Below are 20,710 nucleotides of genomic sequence, written 5' to 3' on the forward strand. Positions count from 1 at the left end.
AATGAGTTTGGTTTCAATCAATTTAGAAAAAATCCTAAGAAATAATAACAAATGTGAAATCTGGGAAGATAAAATCCTGGAACTGTGCTGTGCAACTACTTACAAAGTTTTATAGCTCAGCTCTTCTTGAGGGACAAATAAACGAGGAGCTAAAGCAGCTACTACTATCAGGAAAATGCATTAGTGTTTTGACAGATAGATGTGGAGATCTTAATATACGAAGTTTGTTTTTTCCCCTGATGTGTAAATATTCACTTAATGTAATTAGAAACAATTGTGAAGTGGCAGGCAGGGAATTCAAATTCTTCAGCTAAGCGGATATTGCAAATGTGATTTGTTGACAGCTTGTCGTGCTGCCATTACAGCTGACCTGGAGTTTTCTTTCTGAACAACTTTTCAAAGGAAATCTAAGATAAAAAGAATCATATTTGGCCAGAGAGTGCTCTGCCTCTGACTAGCAGCAGATGCTCAGAGCAAGAGCACAAGAACATAGCAAGTGTTGAGTGGTATTTCCTCTAGCATAGCCCCCTAACTTTGACTGTCAATGGCTTTTGGACTTGTGGAGCTGTAGGTTACATCCACATTTTTAACTTCTACTAGCCCCTTTTTTCCAGTAGTTTGATTTAAATAGCATCTTGAACCCATTTGCATTTTTGAAAGTCATGTAAGAGTCTTTGCATGCAACCTTTTATTTGCTTTGTTTGACATTGTTTTCGAATTTTCATTTTGGCATCGAGGAAAAAAATAGAATAATTTTCTGCATTTGTTTTGCATGAATTGGAGCTCTTCAATCTGAAGATGTTCTGTTTCAAAATAAGTAAATGAGACTGAAGTATATTCTGTATATCAGGGTGTTGTCTTATAGGAAATGTGAAATTGGGCAACAGCTTTTAGGTGCTATATGGGAATTTAGAAGACCAACAGAAGCCCTTCAAAAGGACTCTCGGGTTTTAGACGTTATCTACTGCTTACTCACATGTTTTATTGTTTCTCGGTGCTCTGAGATTTTAAGCTGGACTGGCCAGTTTATTTCTATATAAAAATATATATATTGTTGTATTATATATATTATTTATATTTTTCTTTCTATATTTCTTTTCAGTGAAAGACTTCAAACCAAAATTGTCAATAAAATACAAAGTGAGTAAAAAAGTGACATTTTTGTATATACTGTGCTCTGAAGAAAAGTTTTTCCTAAGAGTAATATTTTTAAAGTAAGCCACTGGTAAGGCTCCCCTTCACCTGGCTAGCTTGGCTCTGTCAGCAATCAGAAATTCTTAAGCATTTTAGTCCGATTCAGGGAGCTTACACTGAAGATATAGATCCCTAAAACCCTCGCTGGGCCATACCTAATGCCTGGAAGTGCCTTGAGTCCCTTGGGGCTGGCAGTTTCATCACTGAGGTTTCTTAGACACCTGCAATTCTTCTTCTCAGCTTAGTCAGAAAAACTTAGGTGCTAAACTGCTTAGCAGTTTTGAGACCTGTTTTGTGTCCAGCCTAGGAGACCTATGAACATGATGCTGGACCTCACAGGTATGCTTTGAAACTGCCTGGTGGTTCAGGCTCTGAAAAAAAATAGCGGCAAACAAATTCCTTTGAGTTGCAAGAGAAGGCAACAACACGTCTCCTTTTGTGCAAGGGGAGGTGCCCAGAGTGCAAGAAAAAGGCTTTCATGCTTTTATCTGCTGGAAATTGTGGCAAGGCACTCATATCTCCCTGGGAAGTGCCCTACGTAGCAACCTATAGGTGATTCTTGGGGAAGATGCACTTGTAGCACTCTGTGTGGAAGCAATTCCCTTTTCTGTTCAGTCCTTGGCATTTCTGGTGGAGAAGTCAGCACACCTCCTCAACCTCATAGGGCAGTCATCTGAATCAGGGAGGCCAAGGTTTCAGATACTGCTACAAAATATTGCTGATCACAGAGGCCAAGGTTTCAGATACCACTGCAAAATATTATTCGTGAACCTTTATCTCACGATAGTTTTTGTATAAACAGACCTTGGAGAGGAACTGAGACTGAAGCCCTTTTCACAAGGGGAATGAATGCTCTAATTCCAGTCTCAGTTCACTCCTAAGTATTCCCTGGGAAGGACAGGAGGGTTTAGGAATAGTATCCCTCCCCACACCTTCCCCTCACCTGTCCTCCTGCTGTGATGGTTCATTCCTTCTTCATTATTCTTATTTCTTTACCTTTCTTCCCATCTCTACCCACAGGAAGGAATTGCAACTTTTTCTCCTGTGTGTGAGTTGAGTTCCCTCAGCGATGATGTGTAAGTGAGTCACCATCATGACTTCCTTCACATTTCAGGTCAAAGAAAGGGGGTAACCCCTGAGCACAGCTGTAGTGGCCTCTCTTCTGGACCCCACTGTGCTGTGATGTCAATCAGGAGGGAGGTGGCAAGGCCCCATGGAAGTGTAGGACTCTTCTTGCATTGCTGTCACAGCAGCTTGGACAACTCTGTGCTCAGCTTTGGTGAAGGCAGTTCTGAGGTATCTAACCACAGACCTAAGGCTTTTGACAGGTGTCAGCAGCCTAGAGGACAAGTACTGGGAGGTTGGGTAGTATTTAAAATCTGCCTTAGTATTCTCCAGAATCTCCAGAGGTTCTGCAGAGATGTCCTTCAATAAGCAGATTATAGAAAGATGTTTCTGAATGAGCAGATTATAGAATATAATGTTTCTGTGTAACAGAGATCTAGCTTGGCTTCTTGTGGGCATCACCTGCAATTTCTCTGCATGCTAATGATTGAAAACATGGGAATATATCTGCTGCAGTGGGAGCTATTTTTCTCCCAGTTCACCTTACAATCTGTAAAAGGAAACTTTTGGTCCTCAACCTTTCCTCTAGGAAAATTCTGCATAAACAGAGAGGCTTTTAATAATCTTATGACTTTATCCAACACTAAATAGTCCAGTTACGTCACCTGGAAAGTAGATTTAAAGATTTAAACGCTATGCTTTAAAAATGTTTCTCAGCACAGCAGAAACTGAGTATAGAACACAGGTTCTCTAGCACAACCTGAATTTGTTTGTAGTATCAAAACTCCTAATTAATTAACAGTAAATACTTTTTTGACTGTTTTGACCCCAAATATCCAAACTGCTCCTCATATGCAAACAGATGAAGGTGTGGACTTAATTTTGGTCTTGTTTACATCAACATATGGAATGATGTGTGTCTTGCACCAGTCTAGGTCAGGCTGCAGGAGGCCGTATGTGTTTATTTTAGCATTTACGAATGGTTATATTTGCCTCATAGCAATGACTCGCTTTGGTTTCTATTGACAAAACCATGACTTAAGAGAATGTTTGCAAAGACAAGAACAGATGTTTCCAGGCAGCTTGCCACAGAAAGGAAAAATGCCAGTATTTACTTGTAAGCTGGTCTTGGCTGTGCCATTTTTCCAATGAGTAATGATGAACAGTAGCCATTAGTCAGTTGTTGAAAATCCTAACTTGACAACAAAGGAACGGGCTCAGAGATGCTTTTTTGTATAGTCTAATCTGTACAGTAGAGTGGAGACAATTGCTGCAATCACTGCAACCAATTCTACCTTGTAACACTCTTTTGAAGTCATTTAATGACCAAGGAGAACCTAAAAGCCTAATAAATACATAATACGTGGATATTTCCTTCCCTTCTCAGCAAGCATGTTGGTTTCAAATTAAGCTTAATAAGTGTACTAGACGCTTTTATGAAAGTACAAAGCAATACAAACTTGCTGGAGTTAGTTTGGTGAGATTTTTTTTCTTCTTCAACCATAAAGTGACCTCCTAAATCAGAGATACTAAACTTGGGCTAGTTTTAAATGGACTTTAATAAGGGGGGGAAATAGTGCAATAGACTTTCAGTAGAGATAATGACGGTCTGGGAGGGCTTTGGGGAAAATTTGTGTGTGTGTGTGCTCAACTGTAGTGGGCAAGAAGGGACTGAGTTCAGTCACCCACATGCCACAGTGTGTGATGTGTGGCTTCTGAGGACTTACAGAGAGAGTTCAGGAAAGGCAAGTGAAGAGTGAGTCTACCTGGGGAGACACTACACCTGTGTGTAGCAACCACTGCTGCTGTGATACGGGTGGAAAGACCCCTGCAGACAGAGCAGAGGGGTGGGAGGGACCCGATTGTCTCCTGCTCGGGGGCACAGTGCTTAGTGGGCAGTGCCAGGCCTTTGCCCTCCATGAAGGCTGTGGCCTTTGTGAGGGGAGCTGAGTCCTTCTCCAGCTATGAGAAAATGTGATGGTTTGTGAAAAGTTATGGATGCCTGTTATGTCCGTGTAAGCAGGAACCTCATAGATGGAAGTGATAATGAACCAGAGTATATGACAAAAACCCACTCTGCTTTTGCTTTTTTTTTTTTTTTTTTTTTTTTTTTTTTAATAGCATGTAACACAGTGCTCTCCTCCTGGTGCAATCAGCAGTCACTACACGATAGATATATTTTTCAATGTCATGAATGCAGAGAGAGCCAAGCAGGATTTTCTTCTTACAAATCTCCAAGCAAGTTTAAAAGCATATCAGTTTACCAGGGGGAAAATTTTAAGCTAATATATGGAGGCATCTTCTGCAATCCCATTTTCATAATGCAACACTTAGATATTTATTTTTGTTGTGTTTCATATACATTTTTTTAGTTATAATGATGATTTATTTATTTTTTTAAGAGGAGGTGCTGTGTTGTTCCTGAAGTGTCATGCCACTGCCACTGCCTGGATGAAACACTGTCTGAGTAGTTCATGGGCTTACTGGTTCCACCTGCTGGTTGAACTGGTGGTGGTGACCTGTCAGTCAAGTGCAAGCAGGGCTGAAGAAGTAATCCTATGAAAAAATTTTACAAATAATTCATTTCTGAGGGGTGGGGATAGAGACTTGTCTTCGTGGTACTAGCCTTCTCTCTGTTATCTTGTTAAACTCAAATTGAAAATGCAATTTCTTAAGCAGGGTGGCATTACCTGATCACAAGTGTGCGTTTAGGAAGAGAAGGACAGCAACCCTCCTTGAAAATAAAAAGATGAACAAACCAGCCTACTGGTGTGGCAGCCCTGCTGTCTGTAGCTCACACAGGGAGAGAAAGCCCAACCCCATCACTCCTACAGCTATGACAGACACTGCATGGCACGTCTGAGGATTAGACCTTGCATTGGGAACACACCTCAGAATTGTCCCAAAGAAGGAAAAGGGGGGACTCAGGGGGGGCTACATCTGGATTTATCTCTGGACACTGCAGTGGCCATGAACAAAGGCTGGAGGTGAGAGGAGAAGATGGCTCTTGTCGGCATGAGCTGTAGGGTTGTTACCAGGGCTAGATTTTCAAAATAGTGTGGGTGTGGGATTCCATTTACAGGGCTAGGAGAAAGCTGAATACTTGCATGAAGGCAAATGGTATTTGCTAGGTAAATTCTGGCATTTGACTAATGCCAGAATTAATGTTGGATTTCCTGTTAGGATTTGGGATTTTGGGTTCTCTACAGCCTTGTTCATTTTCTGAATCTTACCTGGGTTTCAGTGCTGAGGGTTGATTCCAGCAGAAGTGGGTCATTTTTGGTTGTTTTTTAACCTGGGAACACTAAATTATGGTTAAGACAAAGTTAAGACAAAGTTTCTGAGATCCCATTTTGCAGACTTTAATTTCATGCCATGTTGTCAAAGCCCATGGAGTAAATGAGCAGCTGTTTCTACAGAGGTGAATGGTTTATATATTAGGCTTTGGAGCTAGTAGGTTCTTAAGGATCTTCAGAGATGCCCGTTTGGTCCTTTTGAAGCTTCACTTCTTCAGGATATTTTAAGAGTGCATGGCTGAGTTAACCTTCTTCTGCTGGTGGCAAACTTCATTCCTTATTTTTCTATCCAAAGAAAAAAGCTGAGAAGGTTTCTGAGGGATCATCATGGTGCTGCCACCCTTCCTGCTGCTTCAGGCAGTCATTGCTGGCTCCCAGTGATTCAGACTGGCTTGTGAGTGACAAACTCAGAAAAGGAGAAAATGACTTTTGAATCACACTCACAAGGCTATAGTTATAATCCTGAAAACAAAAACAACCGTGCCAATATACTAGTGCATGAGTAGGTCCTACAGACGTCCATACTGATGCAGTTCTTAGCACTGTTTTGTATTGTATTGATGAGTCCTTCCCCAGGCACAGTCCGGGCACAGTTCAGGAGATTAACATGTGCTGCTCCCAGTAAGCAGTTTGGATGTGGCCATTCTCTTTGGGAAAATGATTTAACCTTGGGGACAGGAGGCGTGCTGTACCACTTGCCCTCGGAGCCAGAGAATAGTTGCTGGCTTGAATTATTTAGTAATACACAGCAAGCCAAATTGACTTGGGGACGAACAAGCCAATAAGTGGGTCTGAAGGGTCAGCCTAAGGAACAGTTTAATGGGGAGGGAATTCTTGCGTCAGTAGCAAAGATGCTGCTCATCTGCAAACATTTGCTTTCCGTTTTAAAGGCACCGGTCTTTCAAGAATCTGTTTAGAAGGAAACTCCTCCAATTTGCTTTGTTATTTCTCATGACGTGTGTGTGATTGTGGGAATTCAGTAGCACTGTGCAGGTGTGCTGTGGCGGATTACCATGCTGCCAGTAGTTTTCATGCAGCATTACTGTACCACGGTCAGTAATGGTTGATTGCACAGGAGAAGGAAGCACAGAGCTGTTGTTGGGTATTTAGATAATGCCGGGTGGAATATGAATCTGATTGCATTTGACTTAAAAGCAACCTCCTTCCTTGCCTAAAAACCAAAATCCCACCCCTGAAAATATTTCAGCTGCCTTCCATGGTAATTTATTTTAATGATTTTTGTGGGATCAAGAGTTCTCAGAAACAGCTAGTACTTTGTCCATTCAGAGCGAGGTGACACTTCATCTTTCACTAAGATACTTCAGGCAGATTCTCATACCAAATTCATTTTCATTCCCGCTATATGAACCTGCAACATAGGTTATGCAATTAGAAGGAAAGCGTTTGCAGAAATGATAAGAAAAACTGGTAAATGAAGTCTGCTATACACTGTCAGTCACACTGATGCTATTCCAATAAACACAAACATCTTTTTGTGTTTCCAGTTTAAAGAGACAGAGTAAAACAATTTCAGTCCAAAATTGTCTCCCTTTCCTTGCAGTGCTTAAATATGTATAATGTTATACACTCCAAAAATATGCTAAGTGAGCATTGCTGACATGAAGTAGAGTGCTAAAAAGGCAATGCTATGGTTAGTGTCATAGTTAAAGCATTATACTTAACAGGCTTTCCATTCAGTAACAGGGCCCCTTTCTGTGAATGCACTATATACAGTCTTTATGCAATTAGGAGCATTTTTTAGGGTAAGTGTTTGGTTTTAGGAAGGGGTTTTGCCTTCAAGTCAAATGCAGTCAGATTTATATCCCATCATCTGTTATTATCTAAGTGGAGCCTTGTCTTCCAGAGGAGATTTGTCTTATAGAGTGCACAGATTGGGCAGCCTTCAATTTAGAAGTGGATGCAAAATACTTTTCCAAGTGTTGCCCTATAATTTTTTTGATCTTTTATTTTTTATTTTTTTTTCTGTGTACTATTCAAACCTTGTTTACAAGACAAATCCGTCATTTCCTTGTGGGAATTGTTATTCTGTTCTTTCACTGTAGTTTCTGAGTGCCTCAAAAATGCTAATGTAACAGTGGCAGTTCAGAAGAGGTGATGTGATATCTCTACTTAATAAATCAGGAGAGAAGGCTGGTGGTTGAAGTGCATGTCCAAGAGTGTTTGCTAATTTGAGGGACCCGCTGTGATGACCTAATTTTTTGGACCAATGTATTTTGTGTGATCAAGTCATGTTCTCTGTTGTTGATTTCAGTGGCATCAGTAAATGCTCAGGGACTCTGTAATCTGGGCTTCTGGGATTTAAACTAAAGAAATGAGGAATACTTATTTAGTGGCCTGCTGACCCAAAATTTAGTGTAAAGGGCTTCTCTAACATTATGTAAAAAGTGTGGGGCAGAGGCTTGCATTCAGTGCTTTCTTCAAGGATAATGTTCCTTTCTGTAATCTGGAGGCTCTCTCTTCTGACCCTACAATGCCTTTGAATATCTGTAACAAATGTGACAGAGCTCTAGTGAGTGATGGTCTCTGTAACTGCACCTCTGATCCTTAAAACAGATACCCACTGACAAGTTAGAAAACAGATCATTTGCTTAAAGAAAATACTCAGAGAAAACAGTCCAAACCACTTCAGCTTTGACAGCCTGTCCCAAATTTTCCCTATTTTTTGCATGAAGTAGGAAGTTCTATGTGTACATTAAAAATGCACCCATATTTTATCTCACAGTAGTTATCTGATGAGAGTACTTGACTTAGTGTCTTCCTTCAGCCTAATTTCCTGTTGCATACTCTTCTACTTGCAAACAGTTCATCTTTGCTCAAAGCTGGTCTGTAGCGTCAGCTCAGTGACATTAGTTTACTACACTGGGTGGTGTTGCTGAGTATTTAAAACTATCCATTAGCCTGCTTACAATACAAAATGAACTTATGCACTTTAGAAGCTTATGCAGTGTAGCAAGATTCCTGGCAAGTGTGGAGGAAAAAGGTGTTAAGGAAAGCTGGCAGCTTCTTAAAGAAAAGATATTAAGTGCAAACTGTTCCTGTATGGAGGAAAGTTAAGGATGTTCAATAGAAGACCAGTGCAGCTAAATCATGATCATTTCATTGCCTATAAAGAGAAGAGGGGCTTTTTTTACAAAGTGGGAAGTAGGTCAGAGTTCCAGGAATAAGGATAAAAGAAGAGCATATAGGGACAATAATATCAAAAGTCTCAAGGAAGAAAATGAAATGTAGGTATCCAGGTGAGTAACAGGTGGTAAGAACTAGTTCTTTATGTACATTCGTAATAAAGGGATGACTGAGGAAAATGTTAGAGGGTGAAATGGATCAATGGATGACATTGGGAAAGTCAACATATGTTTTTTTTTTTGTTTTGCTTGGGTCTTTCCTAGGAAAATATAGGAACTTTGCTACTGCTGTTAATATGGGGGGAATGTACTGCCACCACTGCCCTAGGTAGGTGGGCAGGTGTCTGGGTGCCAGATCTCACATGCACAAGTATTTCTCTACAGCCTGATATCTATGTTGTGGTGTACATCTCTTATCCCCACCCACCAATTTTAGGATGGTTTGTCTGGAGGAAATGGTTGTACGATACATGAAATACTGATTGAAGAAGACTTGGAAAGTGTTTAGGGATGATCCACTGTCAGAATGGAGGCATTAGCCAGGGGGATCCCAGAGGTGGCTGCTTTGCAAGTGCTGTTCAGTATTTTTCTTAATGGTTTAGATGGCGGTGGCATTGAGTGTGATAGCAATATACAGAGGGCACTAAGCTGGGAAGGCAATATGAAAGAAAGGGCTACAATTCAAAGTAGACACGATCATTCAGAGAAGTAATCATGAAATGAACAGTCACATTTCAACAGGGACATGTTCTATATACCACTCTTAGGAGTAACAAACTTTGTAGATAAAGGTTGGGGAATAACTTCCTAGGGAGCAATTATTCAGGAAAAAAAGTCTGAGTTACAGTAAACCACAAGCCAGGATATGAGTCAACAATGTTATGCTGTGGTATGTAGCATTCTGGGGTGAATAGAGAGGAATATATACTGCAGGACATAAGAAAAAAAATCCTTCCTTGGCTGGAGTAACATGTCAAGTCACAGTACGCTATACCTTGAGAAAGATGTAAATTGCATAGAAGAGTATGCAAAGGAGAGAAATGAGACTGAACAAATGGTTCCAAAAAGCATGACTGATAAGTATGTATTGAGTGAAGTGGTGTTATTGGGGGTAAATAGCAGCAACGTGGTTAGTGATTGTTATAATCTTCAATATGAGCTGCTGGAGAAAGGCAGAGAATAACCCATTTTCTCTGTCCCTGTTAACACTACTGCTAAAGACCATAAGTTCCAGCTGCCATGTTAAGAGTAATCCAGCACTGGAATGGTTTGCCTGGCGAGTTTATTGAATCTCCATCTTTGGATGCCTTCAAGAACAATTAGGAAAATATCCTCTGGCAATAATATAAGTTGTAGTACACTTTGCTGTGGGGAGGGGCATTTCCTGAGGCTGCTTCTAGATGTAATTGTGTTGTTTTCTGACATGCTTCCTCTCTCTCTCTCTCTCTCTCAGAAAATCTTTTTTTTTTTTTTTTTTTTTTTTAATCCTTGGTGAATATCACTATTCTACAGAAAGGGATTTCTTAAAATTTAGTAAATCATAGCAGTCATCTTGGTACAGAACCTCTTGGGGCAGTGCTTTAAACTACTACTATGTTTGACCAAGTGCTGAAGCTGTAATAGTCCCAAGCCAGCACATCTTAGCTGGGCAAAACTCTCTGAGCGTGTTCCTTACAGGCAGAGTAAGGACTGGAACTTGCTTTCTAATCAACATATTTTCTGAAGACTTCAAAAATGCATGTAACAGTCTGACATACCAGCTGTCACCAGAAATCGTGTCCCCCACCGACACCCGCGTGCGGTGCGTTGTCACTCATGTCACACAGAGAAGGAGTGTTGACAAGCCCTCTTGCTAGTCACCTTAGAAAGGGAGAAAAGAAACCAGGGTTCAGCAAAGAAGAGCTGGAAATCACAGGAGAGCATCAGAAACGACAGAACCAGAACAATCTGAGTAAGGAGCTGGTGGACTGACCCAGGGCTTTTACAAGCCCAAGAGGGAATGCAAGCAGCAAAAGGGAATTTTTCTCTAGCCTCATCTGTGTTTGGCTTGGCGTTCAGGACTTATTTGAACCTCTCTCACTATGGGACACAGACGCAATGCAATTCATGGCCAGTCTTACCAAGTTCCAGAGACTCAAGTAACTCTACTTGCATTTGTGTTAAAAGCGAACTATGTTTTCTTTTGACTTAGAAGCCGAACTTGATTTCCAAGCCAATGCTCGACAGCATCCTTTGTCTTCGTGATGACAGATGGAAATATGTCCGGAGTGTGCTGACCCCAGCCTTCAGTGAGACCAAACTGAAAGAGGTAAGCTGTAGGCAGTGTTGCTTTCCTGATTTAGAAGACATAATTGATTTCTTTTGTGCTAGCATCTACTTATATAGCTCCATATTAAGGATAGCTTAAAAAATCTGCTACTCTTTGCCAGTTTACTTAGATCTTAGTAGCATGTCCAGTAGAGCATGTGTAGAATGTGGTTCAGCTCACAGACTGGTGTAAATCAGAATAGCTAATCTGAAGATATGATCCTCTGTCTTTCTCTGTATAAGCCAGTTTGTCCATAAAAGTGTAGCAAAGTCAGAAAAGAGCCTTACCCCAGCCCTTTCAGGAGTAAGCTAAAGTACAGAAAAGGTTATTGCTCCCAACTGGAGCATAGCTTTTCATTATTTGCAGAGTCAGCAGCTCTCACGTTAACGCAGGAACTGCTGTCAGTCTATTTTCATTTCTCCATCTCCTTCCCCCCTCCTTCTTTTATTCTTTAATCCTTTCATATAATAAAATAAGTCACTGGAACAGAATGTCATTGCCAGATAAATACCTCTGACTGAAAATAAATGTCTCCATGCTGACCTGCTGCTAATTTCCTATAAATGTCTCAGCATTTCCTTAACCATGGGAACCCATTACCCAGTACCAAAGTTCTATTCCAGCAACACGATATCTCTTAATTAAACTCAGATAAATGATTGACTGCTTAAAGTCGCCTTTCAAGGGAGAGGAAAAAAAATAATAATAACCAACAAACCACCACCTCTTCCTTTATGTATTTTATTCTGAAAGGGAAGCATGCCTCACTCTGGTGCCCAGTCCTCGGCTGTAAAATTTTCCACTGGGCAGACGCCTGTGTTGTTTTGACATGCCGCTGTCGAAATCCACAGTAACATCTAAATGTGTCTGGCTCTCTCAGCTCTATAGACAGCGGTCGCTTAGCAACGCCGGCTGTCACCTCCTCATTATGGTAAATTCTAATTGGCCGCAAGCCTGCTGGAGATGCTGATTAATCACAACTGACAGTGCCATTGGTTATGCGCCTCGACATTTGCTCTGTCACCGGCTCCATCGCCGGGTTTTATAGACGCGAGGATTTTTAAATATTCAGGCGATTAGTCGCTAATGGTGTGGCGGGAGAGGGGAGCTCTGCATTTCCCGAGCTGAAATTAATCCGCCTTACTGCAGGTCATCGGCAAAGCGCGGCTCCCGGCTTCGGCTCTTTGCTGTAGAAGTAACAAAAGATAAAGCCGCGCTCCCCTCCATTTGCGCAGAGCAACCTCTGCCGGCACCGGCACAGCGAGGTGAGGATGAGCGGGGAGAGGCCCCGTGCGTCCTGCTTTGGGGCTTGGCAGAGGCAGGTTTGCAGGGTTTGACTCGTGTTGAAGAAGTCCCATTGCTCGCTTTGCGCTGCTTGGTGGCGGAGCTGCAGGGCCGGAGGAAATGGGGGTAGAAAGTAAAATGGTGGTCCAGCCAGCACCTTGCACCCAGCTCATATGTGGAAATTGCAACCTTTGGTTTTAGCTCGATGGTCAGCTTTCCCTGTGCTGCCTCTTCCAAACTCTGTACAAGGGGTGCAGGCTCCGTGTTACGCAGAAATGGTAATTTTCTCCTCCGAAGTCTACAGAAAGTGGGAAAAAAAGGAGAAAAGGGTCTCTCTAAAAGGTCCGACTTCATTCCAGTCTCATGTCTTCACCAGAAGACTCTCTGTCCCTGCACAGAAAAATGCCAGCAATAAATTTGTGTTAGCTTAAGAACCTCTTTTGAATGGATGTACACCTCAGCCTTGCATTTCACTTTCAACCCAAATAGATGAATAGTCCTGGGATTTGAAGTTAATGCAACTTAACTCCTCGCTCATATGCTTCTCTTGCTGTTGCTTAATTTAGAAGCCATACCAACACTTCTCAAAGGAAATCAATGCTCATTAATTATGATCCCACTTTTTAACTCTCCCATATTTAGTACTCTGTCAGAACCTCTGCAGCATGGAAATGGAAATATTGTGTTCTAGTATTGGCCATACTACAGAGTATTCACGATTATGTAGAAGTCATATTGTTTTTAATAAACTCTTCCTCTCTAACCCAAAGGAATTACAAATGAGTTATTTTTGCTATGAATTTGTTGCATAAGAACCTGGGTTTGTTGTTTGATACATATTTATAAACACTGCTAGGCACATACCTTATTTCTTCTCCTAGGACACCAATTCCTTTGCCACAGAGATCTGAACTTTGGAAAAAACAATCAGATAAAACCATTACAATCTTCTTACCACCGTGTTCACCCTGGATGTCTACTTTGCCTTCACATAATACCAGAGTTGCTCTGGAGAATGGTTCCCCCTGAGTGCTGCAGCTCCCAGCTCTGCTCTGAACATAGACTTGTCTATCTGGATGCTCTGAGAGAACTGGGAGCTATTAGCCTGTGACAGAGCTATAAATGTTAACAACTCTTTGTGCTCCCCATAGCAATCCCTTCAGACAAATGATGTGCAGAGTTGGATACAGACTCCTGATATCTCCATTTCTGAAACACAAGAATCTACTATGAGACTGAAAGACAGCTTCAGTACTAGCAATAACGAGAAGCTGGTCATCCACTCTTTGAGCTGACTGCTATGGGACAAATCCCAAGGAAGATGATATATATTTGCTAGGATTTGAACTGTAATGCCCCACAGAGACATCTAGCTGCTGTGGCTGGGGGTGGAAGTGTGCTTTGTGCTTTTGTCTCAGTGGTATTGGTGTAGTGTCACTGAGAAGTTCACTAAGCATGAGGAATTTCACTTTAGTTTGGCAATTGTTTCCAAGAGCTGGTCACCAAATGAGGAAAAGTTGATCCCAGAAGTTTGCAAAGTTATGAGCAATTAATTGAAACCAGAGGTTATAGAGCTATTGGGGAGCCAGTGCAGTCATTGCTGCTTGCATGAAGAGAATTGATTCCCTAACATTCTTTAAGAATTTTCTAGCATCTTCTGGTTTTGCTCTCTGTACCCTCAACTGCTCACTTTAAAAGCTGTGCTCTGCCACACTGTTATTTTGTTTTGTTTTGTTTTGTTTTATATAGAGTTCCATACTCTCTGTTCCCCTTCTTTTAATTTTCTTTTTCAAATGTGTATGCAAAGATTAATAAAGCAGTCCACTCCAGCTGAAGGAAGCTTTGGATCCAGATAAAGGTAAATTCAACTACGGTAATGGTGAACATAGCGTAAGTCAACAGACTTTTAGGCTTGATCCTGCAGTAAGAGTTAGTAGTCTCATCCCCCATGAGATGCCACTGGGGTTGGTAGCAGATCTGATAATAAGCTGTCCCATTGCTATGGGAGCACTGAGAATGAGAAATGTGAGAGAGGAAGCAGGAGAACCAAGTTTCACTTCCAGCTTTGCCCCTGACTGCCTCAGTGTGATCTGGTAGAAGCTGCCTAAATTCTCTCTACGTGAAACATCTTTCATCTGTTAAATGGGAATATTACCAACCACTGAAAGTTGATCCAAGGTGTAATGCATGAGGAATTTGTGAAGTAATATAGCTGGAGGTTCTCAAGTAAAAGATGCAGTTCTCTGTGTTCCTGTCATGCTCTCTTCAGCTATTATATATTGAAATGAGCTGAAATGTTAGTGATCGTGCTGTACTGATCTTGATTCCCTATTTAGTGTTTCTTATTTAGCTTCTCCCCTTTTTGCTGTGGTGCTTGTGATGATCCTGCAGTTCTGGACCCCATGTCAGACTTGATAAATAGCTTGGCTCTCTTTTACAGCCAGCACCAGCAGAAAACCCATTGATTTTTATTTATTCTGATGGTGCTGCAGTACTCTTGTCATCTCCTATCAGTATGCTGGGAATCCTCTCCTCCATTAACTAACCATTAAAACAAAACAGAACACAAAAATTAAAGAAGAGAGTGCAACACAATGTAGCATTGTCCTAAATAACCTGTGAAGTGGAGTTTGTGTTACGGCATTTTTTTTTCAAACAAAGGGAGACAGAAAGCAGAACTTGTGATAAGTTGACAGAACAGCGCAAGAAAATCCTCTGGTGTCAGTCTCAGGCACGTAGATCTTCCAGATCCCACTAGGACATAGGATCTGTCAGTGCAGCTGTTGAGATTTCCTTGATTTTCTTTCTACTCTACTCTTGCACAGTGGTCAGAGGCATTTTGGAAGAGTCTCTGCAAGCTGCAATTGCTATTCAGCAAAGCAAGTGCACTCACCTGAGATGATGCAAATCACTAACTTAAGAGCTGATATGTGAAATGTGCATATCCTAGAGCCACGAGTCAGTGTCTGCTCGAATTGCTCTCTTTGGTAAGTTGTGGCCCTGAGTAGCAGAGCCCCACTGTGAGATGATGGAAACACACCTCTGCTCTTTTCCTGGTTTTAGTGACTTGGTATCTGTAGCAAAAGAGATTCTTATGCTGGGGTTGTGTCATTTTTTCCTTCTTCTTTCCTTATATTCCATCCCATTTATGGGACAATAGGCCTGCCATGACCTTGCTGTACTACGTGTGAACAGTAAAACTTTCTGGTGTGACTGTCTACAGTGAATACAATCCAGACTTCTTGGATGCTAAGAATAAGGGGAATAATCCTGGTAAATACTGAGGTCCACATCTAACTAGAGGAATGTGACTCCGATGTCTTTGAACAGTGCAAACATCCCCATGCACCATGCATATGCAGAATCGGAAACTAATTGTTGTTATGTGCCAAATAGCAAATTGGCAGGATTTATACGGCAAAGCCCCTGGCATCATGAAAACCCTAACCCCAAATGCTCTCCTTTGGCAAAAGAAAGAAATTTGGACTCTGGGCTACTCTTGCTATTAGATAACTGGCAGATCAAATATTTACAGGGACCATATTGTTTAGATTTTTCTTCATCCTGTTACTCTCAGCCAATCTGAACACAGAGCAGCTGGGGTTTGTTTACCCACCAAGAACTGAATCTCAGGCAGGTTATGCAGCTTTTATGTTCTGACTGGCAAACGATAATGTATAGGAAGTTAGTGATACCCAAGGCAGTGTAGATCAACATGTCTGTTACCGTGCCTGTTTTCAAAGTTTGCTGTGGTTCACCTCCCCCAACACTATTTTATTTTTCTTGATGATTGAGCAAAGAGTTTAAAGTATTAAGGGACTTGAGTACGTTTCACTCTGTGGTCTTTGTAGTTGGCAAACTTGGATTAATTTATGTCCCCCAAGGGAACAGAAACCCAAACCCAAACCCAGGATTCCTAAGTAGATATCCCCCGTAGCTTTCATATGCAAATAATTGTCTCATTGATATGACTCTGTCCTATAATGCTAACAATAAATCAAATCCATGTGCCCCCCTCCCCACTTTCCTGCTTAGATGTGCTAATAAAAATATCTTTTTGTCTAGAAATAAATTGCTACGGCATTTTGACAGGCTGGTGGAATGTGGAAAGTTCAGAGGTGCTGCAAGATGCCCTGGCCAGGCGTATGTGCCCCTGCCATCCCTGCCAGCTGTTGGAAAGCAATAGCAGCCAGCTGGGTGGTTTCAGGTCTGGTGATGTGCTGAAGAATGAAAGAGAAAATAAGGCAATAAAAGGAAAAATTTGAAATGATCACCATCTGTTTAGAAAACATCGTACCTGTTAAAATATGGATTTTCATTTTGTTCTCCTTGACTGACTCAGTTCATTCGAAGGGCTGGACCCAGAGATTATAAAGCATTTTACCCTGGTTTGATTTGTTTAACAGAAATGTGTTAGTTTTGTTGAATCATTTGAGATGAAGCTCACTGCAGGGGACCTTCTTTAGAAAGCCAAAAGGGGCAGAAAACTGCCACATAACATGGTGTGCACCTCCCAAACACACATACCAGCTGCTTTTACAGAATACTAATCTGGATTCAGAATTGTTTTGTGAGATTCCTGTTGCACAGCCCAAATCAATCCAGCTTTGAACTGAAAGGGTGACATCCTGCTCTGTCCCGTATAGGTATGGGACTTTGAGAACAGCTAGACACATTCTTGACTAAGACTTCTGCCTTTGGAGAACATGTTGGATGCTCCCGCGTTGGCCTTTTGACTGCGTACAGTCTTGCCCATGTGTTGGGATGGCAGCGTGCCTGTGCACGAAGTGTTATGCCAGTTTCACAGAGGTAGAAGTGCCAAGCAAAATGGACTTGGCTGGGCAGCCTGCATAGCTTGTGGAGTGTGCTGAGAGGCTGCAGTAAGTCTTTTTTGGTAACAAGAATGTCAGAATAGTAGGACAAGTCTGTTCTCATATTTGTTGACATCCGTATGCTGAAGGAGGTTGCTCAGGAAGGAAAGACGGGTTGCTGTGCATATGTCTGCTAATGCTTGGCATAACTGAGGCAAGACTGGGGTATTAAAATGTAGGAGGATCTGTCAGTAGCCTCCCTGGAGGAAGAGTCATAGCAAATAATACCATTAGGGTAATGGCTGGATTGCTGCTATGCCCTAACTCAAAGCAGCAGTCAGAATCCTCCTCTGTCCCTCCTGAAGGTATAATCAAGGTAAGTGTCTGATGCTGTTCTTATGAAACAAGTTATAGAGGGACTTTAAGAAGGTCGTGATGGTTGCCTATGTCTGGTTTCCATGAAATGCTGAAGAGGAAGACTTTCACTATTAGGCAGACACTATTTCACTATTAGCCAGACAGGGCATGTGTAGGTCTACCTGACCATCATTTGTCAGCGAACGGAAAGAACCACTAGCCGAACAAATTCACACGTGTGTCCACTTAATGACGGTTGCCACTCCAGACAACCCTCTCCTCAGGTAATGGCAGCACTCTTCCCACAGCAAACTGTACTGATATACACAGTGCTTTCCCGATGTACTCCTTAAATCCCTCAAACTGAGGGATGGCAAGACGGAAATACTAGGCCTCTGGTGATGACATCTTTATAAGACTTCAAGACCACAGAAAATATTATTCCTTCCACTCAGTAGTATACGTAGACAAAATGTAATGACCTGTAAATATGGATCATGATAGATGGTCAGCTGGGACAGGGAATGATTAAAAAAAGAGAGGAATGTTTTTTCTTAGTCTCTCTCCATGTATATAGCCATAAGTGGACAAGAACCAAAGGTCAGGTAAGCAACAAGACCTTTTGAGTTTAGGCCCAGAGCTGGAGAAAGGCATCCCTGTAATAGTGTAGGCAATCCCAGCATTTCATCTCACCTGTGCAAAAGTGCCTGACCACACCTGCAGAGGGTCCTGAGAGCTCCATCCCATCTACTGGATAAAACTAATTTAGAATAATTGATTTTTTTATTATTATTATTTATTTTACATTTTAACAATTTTCACAATAGAATGCATTCCTTTCTAGATGACACCGCTAATAAACCAGGCCTGCGATGTCCTGCTGAGTAACTTGAAAGTCTATGCAGATTCTGGCAAAGCTTTTGATATCCAGAGGTACGTTCAACATACCAGAAATGAGTAACAGATTAAAAAAAAAAAAAAAAGTCAATAGCAGCAATTATTCTAAATATTCATTTACTGTATGTATAACAAGATTTATTTTTTTCTCTTGCTTTTATAAGTGGAGATCATAGGATAGAGGATGTGTCTGATGATAGATGCCTTTTCTTCATGGGGAGAGCCATTGCATACTTGAAAAGTAATTTTGGGAATGCATCTAATGTATTTCTAGCTGTTTAATGGAGTTTTAACAGCTGGAAGCAGAAAGGAAAGCTGCACCAGTCCCTGTCCAGTCTGCTCTGTACCGTCTGCCAATAATGTACAAATATAGGAATTGATCTAGTATCAAATCCCTCTAGTCCATCACTTTCTTGTTTGTTTGTTTGTTTGTTTTTGGTATGACTTTTTTTGAGCACTTAATGATTCTTATCACATTCCTACTAACCCTGTCTAATAGCACGCTAGCCTTTTGTGAAACAACGAGATCAGTATTCCAGATGAGAATGCACCATTGATTTATAAAATGACACTTTAATATTTTCCATACTGTGCTTTCTCCCATTTGTTATGCATTTAAGATCCTAATATCATTTTTTGTTGCTCTTTCAGCAGAGATCTTCACTGAGCTGTTCACAATAGTGTCTAGCCTCTTCTCTGAGCACATACAATACTTCTAGGATCTCTGTATGGTGAATGAATAGTTCAAATGTATCCTTACTGTCAGGCACTATTTTGTGTACATTTCATTTGCTAGGTTGGTCAGCACCTTCTGAAGTTTCTCATGACTTTTCCCTACCTGGAACAGTGCAAATAATTTTGTTTCATCTAAAGGATTGGATATTTGGTCACTGTTCAACCATCTCTTGTCCAGTAAATGTATATGCATGCATGCAAGTGTCTGTGTGTGCACAAAGATTTCTTTATATTAAATATCTGAGGAGTTACTATGAGACTCTGAGATGATACATTGCATTTAGCCTAGTGCTCTGATGAAAATTGACCTTTTTAGTCCTTCTGGGTTTTTCCCTTTTTTCCATTTGTCCTTTTTCTTTGCCTGGTCTTTTAGCTATTGATCCATGATAAGGTTTCACCTCTCAAGAGGCACTTTGGAAAAGACTTTGAAAGTAGAAATGAATGATGTTGACCATCTCAGAATATGTTCTTCCAGTTATTTTATCATGCTACCATTTCAGCCAGTTTGACATATATAAATGTGATTCTCATTGCACTGCAGTTTCACAAAACTGCCTTGGGAGCCATTTTTTGGCTGTAGATACCCTATTTGCAACCTTCTGTCTTCTTGTACATTAGTTGGCTTTAGCCATTTTGTGTTTTGTCAACAACTCAAAGTGTAGGGTTTAAGCTTTTTCAATAACTTGGTGAGGTAAATGATTGAGGGCTTCTGAGATTATTGTTTTGTTGCAGAACCCCTCTTTTAACGTTTCAACATCCAGCAGTGCCTTTTTGTTTTGTGTAAGAGTTGAAAATCCAAACAAGTTACTTAGCTCTGCAGCATTGTCGTTATCTTTAAATTCAGCTTTGTTGTCCTCAGAATGACAGTGATCCAAGGATTATAGTATGAGATGTTCTGCTTCACAGTATACACACAGGATATACTGGGCCTGAGTCCTGTCCTCTTGATTCATGCTTAATCAAGTTAAAACATCAGAGAATTTGATATTAACCTTCTATAGAAAAGAACAGTCATAGAAAAACATAACGAATCAGTCATTGAATACTTGACCAACAGATCAGAAGAACTAAATTACAAGGATATTTCACATTCTTAGTCTGTTATCTCAAAACTAGTATAGCTGCTAATGGACATTAGAAATAAAAACGGTGAGACAACTGGCTAGATAGCCAGGTATGTGGGGAGAGATTCAATAAGTTCTAAAATTTCTGTGCCGAGATCTACAGATCATTTGTAGTTCTCAAAGCATTTGCTACCACTCTGCAGAGATACAGGCTTCACTTGGAGTCAGTTCCCCATGGTTTTGACCAGGATTTTGCGTTAGAAAGGAGCTATTAAGAAGACAAAGGAAATCCTTAATAGAAAATTTTATTTAAGGACTTCTTGTGACTCTTGTGAGAGTTCAGACTAGACTGGTGGAGACATTGTTTATGCAGTTTTGAGAACTGAAGAAAAGAGAAAGAGATTACCTCTATTCTATGTATACTACAATAATTCTTCTGAGTTTCTGTTGCATTAGATTCCAAGATAATAAGAAATGAACTTTTTTTAAAAAATATATATATAAAGTATTAGTAGAATTATTGAGCTATATGAAAACATGTTCACTTTGTAGAGGG

At 40.9% G+C, this 20,710-nt stretch overlaps 1 protein-coding gene across 1 annotated transcript in view; it reads left to right on the top strand.

The window, feature by feature from the left end:
* TBXAS1 (thromboxane A synthase 1) overlaps window positions 1-20,710 on the top strand; it is a gene marked incomplete at its 3' end in the record, with an annotated part of 227,332 nt that overhangs the window by 116,423 nt on the left and 90,199 nt on the right. Inside the window, exons 5-6 of the mRNA XM_084281641.1 lie at window positions 10,890-11,006; window positions 18,303-18,391. Coding sequence (XP_084137767.1) covers window positions 10,890-11,006; window positions 18,303-18,391 — 206 coding nt within the window. The remainder of the gene's footprint in view (window positions 1-10,889; window positions 11,007-18,302; window positions 18,392-20,710) is intronic.

This window comes from Netta rufina (genome assembly GCF_964035555.1).
Source record: "Netta rufina genome assembly, chromosome: 1".
NCBI classification, from domain to species: domain Eukaryota; kingdom Metazoa; phylum Chordata; class Aves; order Anseriformes; family Anatidae; genus Netta; species Netta rufina.